Below are 13,550 nucleotides of genomic sequence, written 5' to 3'. Positions count from 1 at the left end.
AGCTAAGAGTTTAGTAGAGACTGACTACATCACTTCTTCCATTTATAAGTAACATTAATATGTTGAAAATCCCAAATTGTTTGCAAGGTCAACTTATACACAGCTCTGACACACACACTTACCCCACCATACATGCCACCTGGGGTCTTTTCACAGTCCCAAATCCAGAATTTTTAAAAAAAGTGTACAGTATTATATAGAGCCATTATTGCATGGGACTCCATTTAATCTCATATTGCTCAAATAAACAGCAAACCTGGTTTCAAAAAACAGATAAAGCAACACCTCACGGCACAACGCCTCTCCCCTATTTTACCTAGATAGTTTGTGTGTATGCATTGATATGTAGACTACGTGTGCCTTTATAAAAAATGTATGTAGTTCTGTCCTTGAGCTGTTCTTGTCTATTAATGTTCTGTATTATGTAATGTTTCATGTTCTGTGTGTACCCCAGGCAGAGTACTGTAATCAGTATCCTAATAATCTGAGTACTGTAATCAGTATCCTAGTATTTGATAAACTTAGATCCTAATAAAATACTTTCACATACTTACGAAATGTGATGGAACATTTTATGTTTGTGCTTTTCTAATAATGTGACTGATTGAACGAATCCTCACTATCAGTAGCTGCAATTTGCCAGTACGCCCAGACCCTTGTTTTGAGAACGAAAGACATCTCAGTTCCAAGGTCTCAGCTTAGAGAAGAAGCCTTGTGAGGTATTGGTCTGTCACATTCATGACCCAGTATTGGTCGGTCACATGAATGAAGTTAACGTTAATGATTCATTAATTATGAATGATGGTTAAGCTAAATCTTGCAAATGTAACTTGTCTGCAGTATATAAGAGAACTAACGGGCCTGCCCCGGTAGAGCTCCTGATCGACATGTGTACTTGGTGCATTGAGTTGGTTGGAACCTCTCCAGCACGCTGATAATAAAGAATGATTAATTTAAGATTGACTTCGAGTGTCCCTGCGTAGAAATTCCACAACAGAAGTAAGTATTAAGATATATTTTCTTTGAAAAGACAAGTAGTTTACATTTTTTATGTATTTGCAAATACACTTGCAAAGTATTTGATACATTTAAATCCACTGACTCAAATACACTTCCATGCATTTAACCCAGATATTTGAAAATAGCATTTGAAATAAGTATTTGACCATACTGTCAAATACAATTTGGTTTTACATTCAAATACTCAAATAAAAATACTTGTTTGGGCAAAAGTATATTAAATACCAGATACTCAAATACACATATATTTGAACCCAGGTCTGGTATTCACTCACAATATTTATACTTTGTGTGTGTGTGGAGTGGGGCTACCTTGCCCTGGCGCTGTATGGTGAGGGCACTCTGGATGTTGGCCGGCAGGTCTTTGAGGCGCACTATGAGGAGAGTGACCCCAAAGAGCTCCTCCAGCAGAGCAGAGGGTAGCTGAGCCTCCAGCTCCTCATATGGTTGACAGGGGCCCTCCTCCAAGGGAGAGGTGGGCTCCAGGTACCTGCAGGGTGCAGAGGTCAAACAGGGAATAACAAAAAAGTCAGGTGTCAGACCTGAATGCTGATCCTTTGACCTTTTAAACAAAAACAAATCCTTAGTGTTTTACTGGAACTAGCTACGAACAGTTGAAGTCGGAAGTTTACATACACTTAGGTTGGAGTCATTAAAACTCATTTTTCAACCACTCCACAAATTTCTTGTTAACAATCTATAGTTTTAAAAAGTCGGATAGGACATTTAGTATTCTATTTTGTGCATGACACAAGTAATTTTTCCAACAATTGTTTACAGACTGATTATTTCACTTATAATTAACTTTATCACAATTCCAGTGGGTCAGAAGTTTACATACACTAAGTTGACTGTGCCTTTAAACAGCTTGGAAAATTCCAGAAAATTATGTCATGGCTTTAGAAGCTTCTGATAGGCTAATTGACATCATTTGAGTCAGTTGGAGGTGTACCTGTGGATGTATTTCAAGGCCTACCTTCAAACTCAGTGCCACTTTGCTTGACATCATGGGAAAATCAAAATAAATCAGCCAAGACCTCAGAAAAATAATTGTAGACCTCCACAAGTCTGGATCATCCTTGGCAGCAATTTCCAAATGCCTGAAGGTACCACGTTCATCTGTACAAACAATAGTACGCAAGTATAAACACCATGGGACCACACAGCCGTCATACCGTCATACAGACGCGTTCTGTCTCCTAGAGATGAACGTACTCTGGTGCGAAAGTTCAAATCAATCCCAGAACAACAGCAAAGGACCTTGTGAAGATGCTGGAGGAAACAGGTACAAAATTATCTATATCCACAGTCAAACGAGTCCTATATCGACATAACCTGAAAGGCCGCTCAGCAAGTAAGAAGCCACTGCTCCAAAACCTCCATAAAAAGCCAGACTACAGTTTGCAACTACACATGGGGACAAAGATCATACTTTGTGGAGAAATGTCCTCTGGTCTGATGAAACAAAAATAGAACTGTTTGGTCATAACGATTATCATTATGTTTAGAGGAAAAAGGGGGAGGCTTGCATGCTGAAGAACACAATCCCAACCATGAAGCACGGGGGTGGTAGCATCATGTTGTGGGGGTGCTTTGCTGCAGGAGGGACTGGTGCACTTCACAAAATAGATGGCATCATGAGGAAGGAAAATATGTGGATATTTTGAAGCAACATCTCAAGACATGTATTTTGCTAAGGTGTATGTTAACTTCCGACTTCAACTGTATATGCCTAGTAAAGATAGTCTATGCCCTAGGCCAGGAACACAGTCAGTGAGAATCAGTAATAACTGACCAGCAGGCATTACCTGTATAGGAAGACTTTGACATATTGGAGAAACAGCCCACGCTGTTGCCTAAGGTCTTCTGCCTCATAATGGAGGCTGCTGGCTTGGCCTGAAACATAACATTGTCAAGTACATTCAGTACATTAAAAACAGTACAATATTTCCCCATCACAACAACCTACAAAATAATCTAACCACCACCATACCAAATCACTTCAGACTTGGTTATTACCAGAAACCTTTATCAAATGTTAACTTATTTTGCCTGAAAGGTGACAACAAATTGTGACATTTTACTGACCTCGAAACCCTGACAATTAGAGACAGTGAGGCAGCTATACATAGTCTGGAAAAAAATGGAGGGCACTATCTTGATTAGCCTTGATCTTAACGTGTCTGTGCGTCTGTGTGTGTGCCGGCCAGGTGTGGCACAGCCCATCTCTGAGGCTTCACATGATCTGTTTGTATTCCCACCTGAACAGGCCGAACAAAAGCTTGGTAGATTCCACCAGAGAAGTCTCTGTCACCCATGGGAAGCCAAAGATATCCGCTGTGTCATCCTCATAGTCTGCATGGGGCTGGGGCCAGACGCAACAGCAGCCTTTGGAAGACAATAGTAACTTAGATCTGCTGCAGCCTAAAAGACACTGAAGGCAGGGAGTTTTCCTCAAACAATATTGTCAGTAATGATTCTGTTGTATTGTAACAAGGTCAACATAATGTGTATTATTTCTGTCCACTGTTGTCAGCTGTCCAATCGAACAATCTTTTTAGTTTTTTTGAGTCACATACGAAATGAAAGTCCCACCTACTTCCTGGATCATGTCCCACGCTGTTATTGAATGGCCTTCAAGATTTTATTGTCAAATTCGTGAAAACACAGTCAATTAAGATATGTAAAATATATTAGTATTCGTGGATTAATTAATTTCTGATTGACTGAGTAAATTAATCCACAAATACAAATATAATTTTATATATCTTAAATGACCGTTTTTTTTATTAATTTGATTATATATTCTTGAAGGCCATTCATAAACACTGTGGTACATGATCCATGAAGTTGGCGGGACTTTCATACTGTATTTACCATGAGGAGAGTTGTTTTGTCATGTGTCATGGCAAATGCCTAATGTAATGTCTCTGTACTCTTAAACAGTAGATTATACACTGAACAAAGGAGTACTGAGGAGTATTTCTGTCAGTAATAATTTATTTCAATTGACTGATTTCCTTATATGGAACTGGTACTCAGTAAAATCTTTGAAATTGTTGCATGTTGTGTTTATATTTTTGTTCAGTTTAATATTAGCCTGCTAAGAAATGCCTCAGCTGTGTGCTCATAGAGACGTTACTGTTTCAGGGAGCCCCTGCCAATATAGCTGTCAGATGACAGTGGCCGGGTGTCTTCCCGACCGGAGTCAGATGCACAGGAGAAACAGGGTGGCAGGGATGGGGTCAGCTCACACTGGCTTTCCCCTGCGAAGGGTGACACCAGCGTCCTCTTCCACTGTGTTCACTTTAGAGAAGCGACATTAAAGACACAATCTGTCATTTCAACAGTCTGGCCATGGCACTTTGGTTGGGAAGATGAGGCATGGGGCTGGTGGAAGTGTCAAATTCATAGTTAGGCTAACTTGGCTAACTACATGTACGTTTACATGACATCCGGACCCCCGTTTATTTTGTTAGTCAATCTCACTCAGATATCATATTAAAAACAGCAAACATTTCTCTCCACCCTATGGCAAAATGTGTAGAATTGCAGAGATTACTGTAAAATTTCAAAAACGTATATGACCCATCGCAAAATGTGTAGAATTGCACGAAATGAACTAAAACTTTTTAAAAAACAACAGGGGATGCTATTTTTTTTGCTCGCAATGTGGTGTGGTGTGGTGGGGTCGGGGTTATACACACATGGATACGCACACCCGAGAGCAACTGCGGCCCCTCATTATAAGTTCAGTTTTTTCTGGCCCCCACCTCCGTCAAAGTTGACCATCCCTGGTATAGTTGATGAAAAGCATTATATTTGTATGTCATTTGTAGCCTTGTATACCCTTCCCCGACAGTCGGTCTCTTGGTGTTCTCGTCACATTGGTGTTCTCGTCACATTGGTGTTCTCGTCTCATTGGTGTTCTCGTCTCATTGGTGTTCTCGTCTCATTAAAAACAGTACAACAGTGAAGTAAAATTGGACACAGGCTAACCCTAATTTCCATATGCAGATCTGTCTCTGCAAAACAGTATCTCGCCATCTCACCATGCTTGCATTCAAATGCATATTCACATATTTTCCTAAATAATTTTCGTCAGCATCAGAATGTTGTCGTTTGCTGGAGTAGTTTATGACGGGATTTCAATCGCTTTCCTTTGCATACATGCTCGAGAACTAGGGAATATATAGGCTAGATAAGTCCACATACAACGCGTGTTTATACCACTGGGCAAATGTTTATGAATATCCCCCTACACACCACAGATAGAGACAATAAAGAAGACCGAGAGACATTGAATTGGATTAGTTTGTTTTGTGAGGCAACGTATATGTTTTTCATAACATCAAGAGATCCAGACCCAAAGCAAGCACACAGAGTCGTCTTGGATGTAAAATGGTAGGTTCCATCATTTCTGCTAACCTTTCTTTGGAGAGAGGGGAGGGCAATTTCAACCTGTGTATGTTAATAAATCTCCTTCCTACAAGCGAGTGTGTAACTTAAGTCTTTCCAAATGGTCCATTGTGCTGTGAGATGCTCAATTGTGAGATCAATTCTGTCGTTTAATTCGGGGGCGTTTCTAGCTTTTTGGGGTACCTAAAAGCGAGACTTTTCCCGGAAAAACATTTGGCAGCATAAGGAACATTTTACAGTTTTAAAGTAAATGTATGCAATTCGACCTCTTTTTTGACATGGGACAGAGAGAAAATGTTGCAGTTTTAAATCAAATTTCCTGCAATTCTACACATTGTTCCATGGGGTTGAGATAATTTATTTTGGTTTTTAAGCTAAATTCTTGCAGTTCTACACGTTTTGCCATGGGATGGAGAAAATATGTTGCCGTTTTAAAGCTAATTTCCTGCAGTTTTGACATATTTTGCCATGACTTATGCCATGTTCATATGATATCTGAGTGAGAGTAACTAACAAAATCAATGGGGGGGCCTCCTCGAGGTCAGGGCCCCTGGGCACATGCGTGCCTTGCATGCCTTGCGTGCCCAGCCAGTAATTCTGATTACTACAAAGTTTAGATAGCTGGATAGCTAAAAAAAAAAAAATGGGATACACTCATCCGACAGCTTTGAGAGAATTTCCAAACATCTTATTAAAACTTACCTAGCAACCGGTCAAATGTTAGCTGACATGTACTAATTGAGCAACAGTGACTGACATAACTTCTCCCTAGCTGCCCCATAATATTGGCCTGGAAACGGCACATATTTTGTTATTATTATTATTTATTATTGCATCATTTAGTGCAATTTATTATATTGGGCTACAGTTTTTCCCCATTGGTGTAACCCATAATTGTGTAATGTATGTTGCAGTGAAACAGCAACTGTTTCAGTATTAGTTTTTACTTGTGAATATAATCAGCATGTGTAATCAGCATGTCAGGCATGCCGAGAGTTTGGGACTATAAGGTTTTATCTGCAAAAAAAGATCATTCTGAAATAATTGGCTTTACCGAACCCTCATTAGTTCGAATGGTGTCAGCAATTTTTTTTATCAAGTATTCTTTTGAACTTAACAACATGAATTGGGGTACTTTGAGGTACTATATAGGTAGAGAACATTGAACAATAACAACATTTTGACAAAAATGCAGATGGAACCTTATACACTAGTCCCAAACTCTCGAAAATGCATGTTGAAGGGGAAATGAGTTGGGGCAACTGATAAGAGTGTGTCCTGAGTGGAGGAAGCTAAGCTGTTAGCAGCACGCTGTCTCCCGTTACAGCGCTTTAACAGGGCTCAGCATGCTGCTCAACTGTCCGACTGCCCTATGCTGGGCTCAAACCAATTATCCTGTTTCACAACACACGTGACCGCCCTCCTTGACACTGTGCAAACCGATTGAGACATACAAAAGGGACCCCTTGCATGGCTCCATCGGCGACATTTCAAGATAGCTGTGGAGAGAGCTTTACGGTACGTTCTTAACTCCGTTACACTCACCCCTTCTAAACTCGCTAGACGGCGATAAACCCCGACCATTGAGCTGAGGCCAACTGTCGATCCCGGCCACCGTAACGGGGTTCAGCGTGCTGCTAAAAGCATAGCAACCGCCGTTGTCCGACTGCCCCATACTGGGCTCGGGGGGGGGGATCTACAGATACTGTTTGTCATGCTCAAGGAATGAGCGCCATTGTTTTTTACAGTAACAAGTCTGATGTCTACAGTAACAAGTCTGGTCTACAAGTTAACACCCTGGCAGTGCTGTGCGACCTATAGCCTGACCTCTGGAAATCACGTCCAATTCTACCACAAACTCTCTTTTTTTTTTTAAACGTTCTTTACAAAAAAAGAGCCATATAGTTAGTACCTCATATTGATTTAGCATAATGAGCTACATTCTCTTTAATTGGGGCTCCATAAGAATATCTCCTCATTGTGCTGAGCATAGTGGTAGTCACTTTTATCTCTGGTAAGGCCCTGCGGACTCTGCTTGATCAATTAACCTGGAAATGTATCATGTTTAAGGGAAACAGTAACCGTTTCTTGGAAATAAAGTAGGTTTTCACTTGTTAATGAAAAGATGTCCTCCTGTAATCAGCATGGGAGACGTGGACGAAAATGCATGTTGATGGAGAAATGAGTTAGGGCAACTGATGAGTACGTCCTAATATAACCCTGTTTGTCTGGGTGACACACGTTACACAGGCTACCAAAATAACACGCTATAGCTAGAACTGTGTGGGTGTGAATGTGAATCCCAATATCCACAGTCATTTATGTGATAAGCATAAAAGAGAAAATCCACCCACCATAATATTGGCTTTACTCCTCACCTTACCAAACAGTTATGTCAAACAACACAACACCCTGTCAAATACACTCTCTCCTACTTTTATTGGAGAAGGAAGTGTTTGCAATGGAAATATCATGCCCAAATCCTCTCAAAAATATTTTTGGTCATGAAAGCAATATTACTTTATTTAAACATAATTTAAAGGTTTACAATAAACATAAACAATGCATACAGGTCCTTTGTTTTTCGGGGTGGTTATTACAAGTTAGGACAGGTGTGCTAATCTCAATATGGTATATGTGTGTCGTATTTGCCTGTATCAAGGGGAACATTTCAATGGTTGAAATTACCAATGAGTGACTTGAAATCTTACAGATTGTGACTACTCGTGGTCACTACCTGAACGTCGCTGCTCTGTGCTCTCTGGTTGTTTCTGGAGGCAAAGGCATAGAGGAATGGATCCAAGCTGCTGTTGATGAAGACCAGAGATCCAGCAATCCTCCAATTGTCCTCCCAGAACACTCTCAGAGCCTTATTCTTTGCCAAGATGGCTGTCACTCCCAGCACATTCATGACATGGTGAGGAGTCCATAGAACGATGAAGGTCCCAACGATAAGGCTCACTAATCTGGTTGTCCTGTGGCTCCTGAAGAAAGCTGTTTGGTTCACCCTTCGCTGGAGGCGCATATAGGCTGTGGCCATGATGGAGAAAGGAACTACAAATGACAGCAGAGTCTGCAGGAGCAACACAGCCACCAGCTCAGCATCTGATGCAAAATCATACTGGCACCTGACCCATCCATTATCATCCTTCACATCCCGCACCGTCACCCCATAAGGAATGGACAGGACCCCAGCTACCCCCCACAGGACAACCAGTAGCACCCTCTCCTTTGCCAATCCCGGTCTGGCCCAGCTGTGAGAATGCACCACCTGGAGGTAGCGCTGGATGCTCAGAAGTGTGACAGTCAGCAGACCGGTACAGATACTGCAGTAGAAGAAGTACATGTTGAGCTGACAGAGCACTAAACCCAGGCTCCAGGTGAAGACTAGGTTGTAGATACGCAAAGGTAGGGTAAGGATGCAGAGTAGGTCCGATGCAGCCAAGTTCAACATCAGTCTCCTGCTCAAACTGGATAGATCTTGGTTCTGACGGAGGACGACTATAACTGCAATGTTACCAGGAATACCGAGCAGGCAGTACAGAGACAAGGCCATGCCAGGAGCCAGACCCCAGAAGGAGGCATTAGAGGTGGAGGGGTTAAGTTGTTCCATTTCTTGCAGTAAGGCAAGCTGACCGGTCGACTGGCTCTCAGTAAAGTGAAACCCAGATATGTCATATGGGGTAACAACCTAGTAATATTTCTGAACGTTCGCTATTCGTAATTGCAGAAGCTTGCTGATCATGTTACAAGGAAAATAAGGAACAAATGGCACTCCTTAGAGGTTTACGGAACTCAACATTTTACTATGAAATACATCATTATTTTAAGGAATATGTGGGCAACCCTTCCATGGATTGAAGAACTGAATGTGGCACTTTCGGTATTAATCAAACCACATTTCCAAGGTTTAAAGTTCTCCAACCTATTTACCATTAAGTATGTAGGATTCAGTGTTTTTAAACATACCCACTGGTTCTGAAACGGTACAAAAAAATGCTAATGTTTTGTTAATGCATAGGCTCCATGCTAGTATTTTCAGAGCAATAGACAATGTAAGAATTCTCCCCCGTTTACCATGTTTTAAACGTCATGCCCTATCATCTCAAAATATTTGTATACTAAGTCGTTGAGCAACACAATCCATTGAAGAGATAATTTAGGAAATAAATTGTAAACATGCTGAACAGGGGATCTACAGATATGTCAGTTTTTCTTTCAAGGAATGAGCAGCATTTAAAAAAATAAGTATTTTAATTGTACTGAGTACAGTAACAAGTCTGGTCTACAAGTTAACACCCTGGCAGTGTTGCGTGACCTATAGCCTGACCTCTGGAAATCATGTTCAATTCTACCACAAACTCTCTTTAAAAACTCTTTTAAAAAATGAGTCCCATATAGTTAGTGCCTCATAATGACTTTGCATAATGAGCTACATTCTCCTTCTTCATTGGGTCTCCTCCAAAATAGATCTCCTCATTGTGCTGAGCATAGTGGTAGTCACTTTTATCTCCGGTAAAGCCCTGTGGCCTCTGCTTGATCAATTAAACTCCTGAAAGGCCTCTCCCCGGGCCCTTTCATCCTTCCGCATGGGAGGAATAGAAAGTTATCAGTCTTTCCAAGCTGATATGCAAGACGGAAAGAAGTAGTTTGTCTATAAAAATGTACAGGTGCTTTATCAGCGTCACGGTAGGCCCCCAGGCCGCCTCTGCATTCAGTTTGCTGCTGCCGGTAAGCCATTCGCTCCACGACCCATCTGGCCCCTTGTTCAGCCTGCCTTTGCCTGGGGCCTGCTTACATAGGGGGCGTACTGTACAGCCCTGCCCTGCAGACCCGGCTCCTCCAGCTCCACACAGGGATTGACTAGGGCTAAGTCCCCTGGCGATGTTATTGATTTCCGCAAGGGTATTCCTACTGTAGATTGGGCCTGAGTGATGGTGTAGATTTGAACCACGATGATCCTATTGATGGGGTAGTTTGGGGAGCAGTGTGGGTAGCCGTTTTCATATGGCTGACTGTTGAGTGTTTTGAAGGGAGGTGATGTGAAAGAGGAAGTGAAGGAGAAAGAGCATAACCCGAGCGATGTGTTCATCATTGCTCAGTGAATGTAGAGGGATACATTGAAATGGCAGCGATGAAGAACAAACATGAAAAAATATATATAGTCTAAGTTAAGCTACTTTTTAAGGAAATGTAAAGCTAAATGATTAATTTAGGTAACAATTTTTTTTCTAAGATTTTTTTGTTGATGTGAGGCAGCAACAGTTCAGACTCAGTCAGAGGTTCAGATTCAGTCAGGTACAAATATATATATATATTTTACCGTGCAGATGATGAAGAAGGCTGGATCCAGTATATAAAAAACAATCACCTTTCTTGGCCAATAGCAAAATTACCTCAAACACAGGGCAAAATGCCCATAAACACATGGCAGAGCTAAACTCAGCAAAAAAAGAAACGTCCTCTCACTGTCAACTGCGTTTATTTTCAGCAAACTTAACATGCGTATATATTTGTATGAACATAACAAGATTCTACAAATGAGACATAAACTGAACAAGTTCCACAGACATGTGACTAACAGAAATGGAATAATGTGCCCTGAACAAAATCAAAAGTAACAGTCGATATCTGGTGTGGCCACCAGCTGCATTAAGTACTGCAGTGCATCTCCTCCTCATGGACTGTACCAGATTTGCCAGTTCTTGCTGTGGGATGTTACCCCACTCTTCCACCAAGGCACCTGCAAGTTCCCGGACATTTCTGGGGTGAATGACCCTAGCCCTCACCCTCCGATCCAACAGGTCCCAGACATGCTCAATGGGATTGAGATCCGGGCTCTTCGCTGGCCATGGCAGAACACTGACATTCCTGTCTTGCAGGAAATCACGCACAGAATGAGCAGTATGGCTGGTGGCATTGTCATGCTGGAGGGTCATGTCAGGATGAGCCTGCAGGAAGGGTACCACATGAGGGAGGAGGATGTCTTCGCTGTAACGCACAGTGTTGAGATTGCCTGCAATGACAACAAGCTCAGTCCGATGATGCTGTGACACACCGCCCCAGACCATGACGGATCCTCCACCTTCAAATTGATGCCGCTCCAGAATACAGGCCTCAGTGTAACGCTCATTCCTTCCACGATAAACGTGAATCCGACCATCTCCCCCAGGTGAGACAAAACCGTGACTCGTCAGGGAAGATCACTTTTTTCCAGTCCTGTCTGGTCCAGCGACAGTGGGTTTGTGCCCATAGGCAACGTTTTTGCCGGAGATGTCTGGTGAGGACCTGCCTTACAACAGGCCTACAAGCCCTCAGCCCAGCCTCTCTCAACCTATTGTGGACAGTCTGAGCACTGATGGAGGGATTGTGCGTTCCTGGTGTAACTCGGGCAGTTGTTGTTGCCCTCCTGTACCTCCTGTGTGATGTTCGGATGTACCGATGCTGTGCAGGTGTTATTACACGTGGTCTGCCACTGTGAGGATGATCAGCTGTCCGTCCTGTCTCCCAGTAGCGCTGTCTTAGACGTCTCACAGTACGGCAATTGCAATTTATTGCCCTGGCCACATCTGCAGTCCTCATGCCTCATGCACATTCACGCAGATGGGCAGGGACCCTGGGCATCTTTCTTTTGGTGTTTTTCAGAGTCAGTAGAAAGCCACGAAGTTAGCATTTGGAAACAGATGTAGAATCTTAATTTCAGCCAGTTTTCAACAGCAGGAAAATAATCCTGCAGCAACAGGAAATGTGAATTATCATGTGATTTATAATTAATGGACATTTTTTGTAGGATTGTAGGGGACAAATCTGACATTTTAATGTGGAAATGACTTACTTTAGAAGCCTTTTAAAACATTGAATACACTACAAGTATGCAGTTACGGCTGTGCAGGTAAATACAATTGTCAGCCAAAAAAGATTGATCAAATTAAGATCCTACATCTGTACCGTGTCCTTAGACTGCTTACAGTGTAAGGAAACCAATATGTAATTTTGTAACTTGGAAGTATCGTTTCCTCAAAAAATGTAACAGCTGTTTTGCTGTCCGTATATCATATTCAGTACTTCATAGATACACTACATGACCAAATGTATGTGGTCACCTGCTCGTCAAACATCTCATTACAACATCATATATTAATATGGAGTTGGTCCCCCAACAGAAGGCAACAAAGGGGTAATGCCCACTTTTCACACACTCTGAAAGTGGGCGTTATCATGCAGTGGTTCCCCTATTTATCAATTTCGTGATGCTAGAAAGTGATTGTTGAATTTCGATACATAACTGATCATGTCATTTTTTAAAGGCTTTCCACTAGATGTTAGAACATTGCTGCAGGGACTTGCTTCCATTTAGCAATACGAGCATTCGTGAGGTCGGGCAATGATGTTTGGGCGATTAGGCTTGGCTCGCAGTCGGCTTTCAAATTCATCCCGAAGGTGTTCGGTGGGGTTGAGGTCAGGGCTCTCGACAAACTATTTCTGTATGGACCTCGTTTTGTGCACGGGGGAATTGTCATGCTGAAACAGGAAAGGGCCTTCCCCAAACTGTTGTCACAACAGTCAGGGCTCTCGACAAACTATTTCTGTATGGACCTCGTTTTGTGCACGGGGGAATTGTCATGCTGAAACAGGAAAGGGCCTTCCCCAAACTGTTGTCACAACGTCGGAAGCACAGAATGTCATTGTATGCTGTAGAAAAATGAGAAAAAGCCCCAGACCATTATTCGTCCTCCACCAAACTTTAGAGTTGGCACCACACTATGCATTGGGGATTTGTCTGTCGAACTGCCAGATGGTGAAGCGTGATTCATCACTCCAGAGAAGGCATTTCCACTACTCCAGCGTCCAATGGCGGCGAGCTTTACACCACTCCAGCTGATGCTTGGCATTGCGCATGGTGATCTTAGGCTTCGGCCAATGAAGCCCATTTCATGAATCTCCCGACGAACAGTTATTGTGGTGACGTTGCTTCCAGAGGCAGTTTGGAACTTGGTAGTGTGTGTTGCAACCAAGGACAGACAATTTTTACGCACTTCCGCAATCGGCGGTCCCATTCTGTGAGCTTGTGTGGCCTAAAACCTTGTGGCTGAGCCGTTATTGCTCTTAGA

General features: G+C 42.3%; 1 protein-coding gene, 1 long non-coding RNA gene and 1 pseudogene across 3 annotated transcripts in view; all 3 read right to left on the bottom strand.

Annotated features, from left to right (window-relative positions):
* The window catches only part of LOC110501569 (protein MMS22-like), a 32,457-nt pseudogene extending 25,343 nt beyond the window's left edge, over positions 1 to 7,114 (bottom strand). Inside the window, exons 1-3 of the transcript XR_016483570.1 lie at positions 6,985 to 7,114; positions 2,829 to 2,916; positions 1,333 to 1,510 (exon numbers count right to left, since the gene is read on the bottom strand). The product of XR_016483570.1 is annotated as a protein MMS22-like (transcript). The remainder of the gene's footprint in view (positions 1 to 1,332; positions 1,511 to 2,828; positions 2,917 to 6,984) is intronic.
* LOC149985105 (uncharacterized) overlaps positions 1 to 13,550 on the bottom strand; it is a 234,921-nt gene that overhangs the window by 83,247 nt on the left and 138,124 nt on the right. The window lies entirely within an intron of this gene.
* LOC110533774 (leukotriene B4 receptor 1-like) lies at positions 7,935 to 12,093 on the bottom strand. Its single transcript, XM_090199996.1, has one exon. The coding sequence runs from the start codon at positions 9,050 to 9,052 to the stop codon at positions 8,147 to 8,149; it is 906 nt and encodes a 301-aa protein (XP_090056122.1). The 5' UTR covers positions 9,053 to 12,093; the 3' UTR covers positions 7,935 to 8,146.

This window comes from Oncorhynchus mykiss, chromosome 2, assembly GCF_057628025.1.
Source record: "Oncorhynchus mykiss isolate SJ-2025 chromosome 2, ASM5762802v1, whole genome shotgun sequence".
Lineage (NCBI taxonomy): Eukaryota > Metazoa > Chordata > Actinopteri > Salmoniformes > Salmonidae > Oncorhynchus > Oncorhynchus mykiss.
Note: the sequence above shows the minus strand (reverse complement) of the source record. Positions and strands in the feature narration are given on the sequence as shown.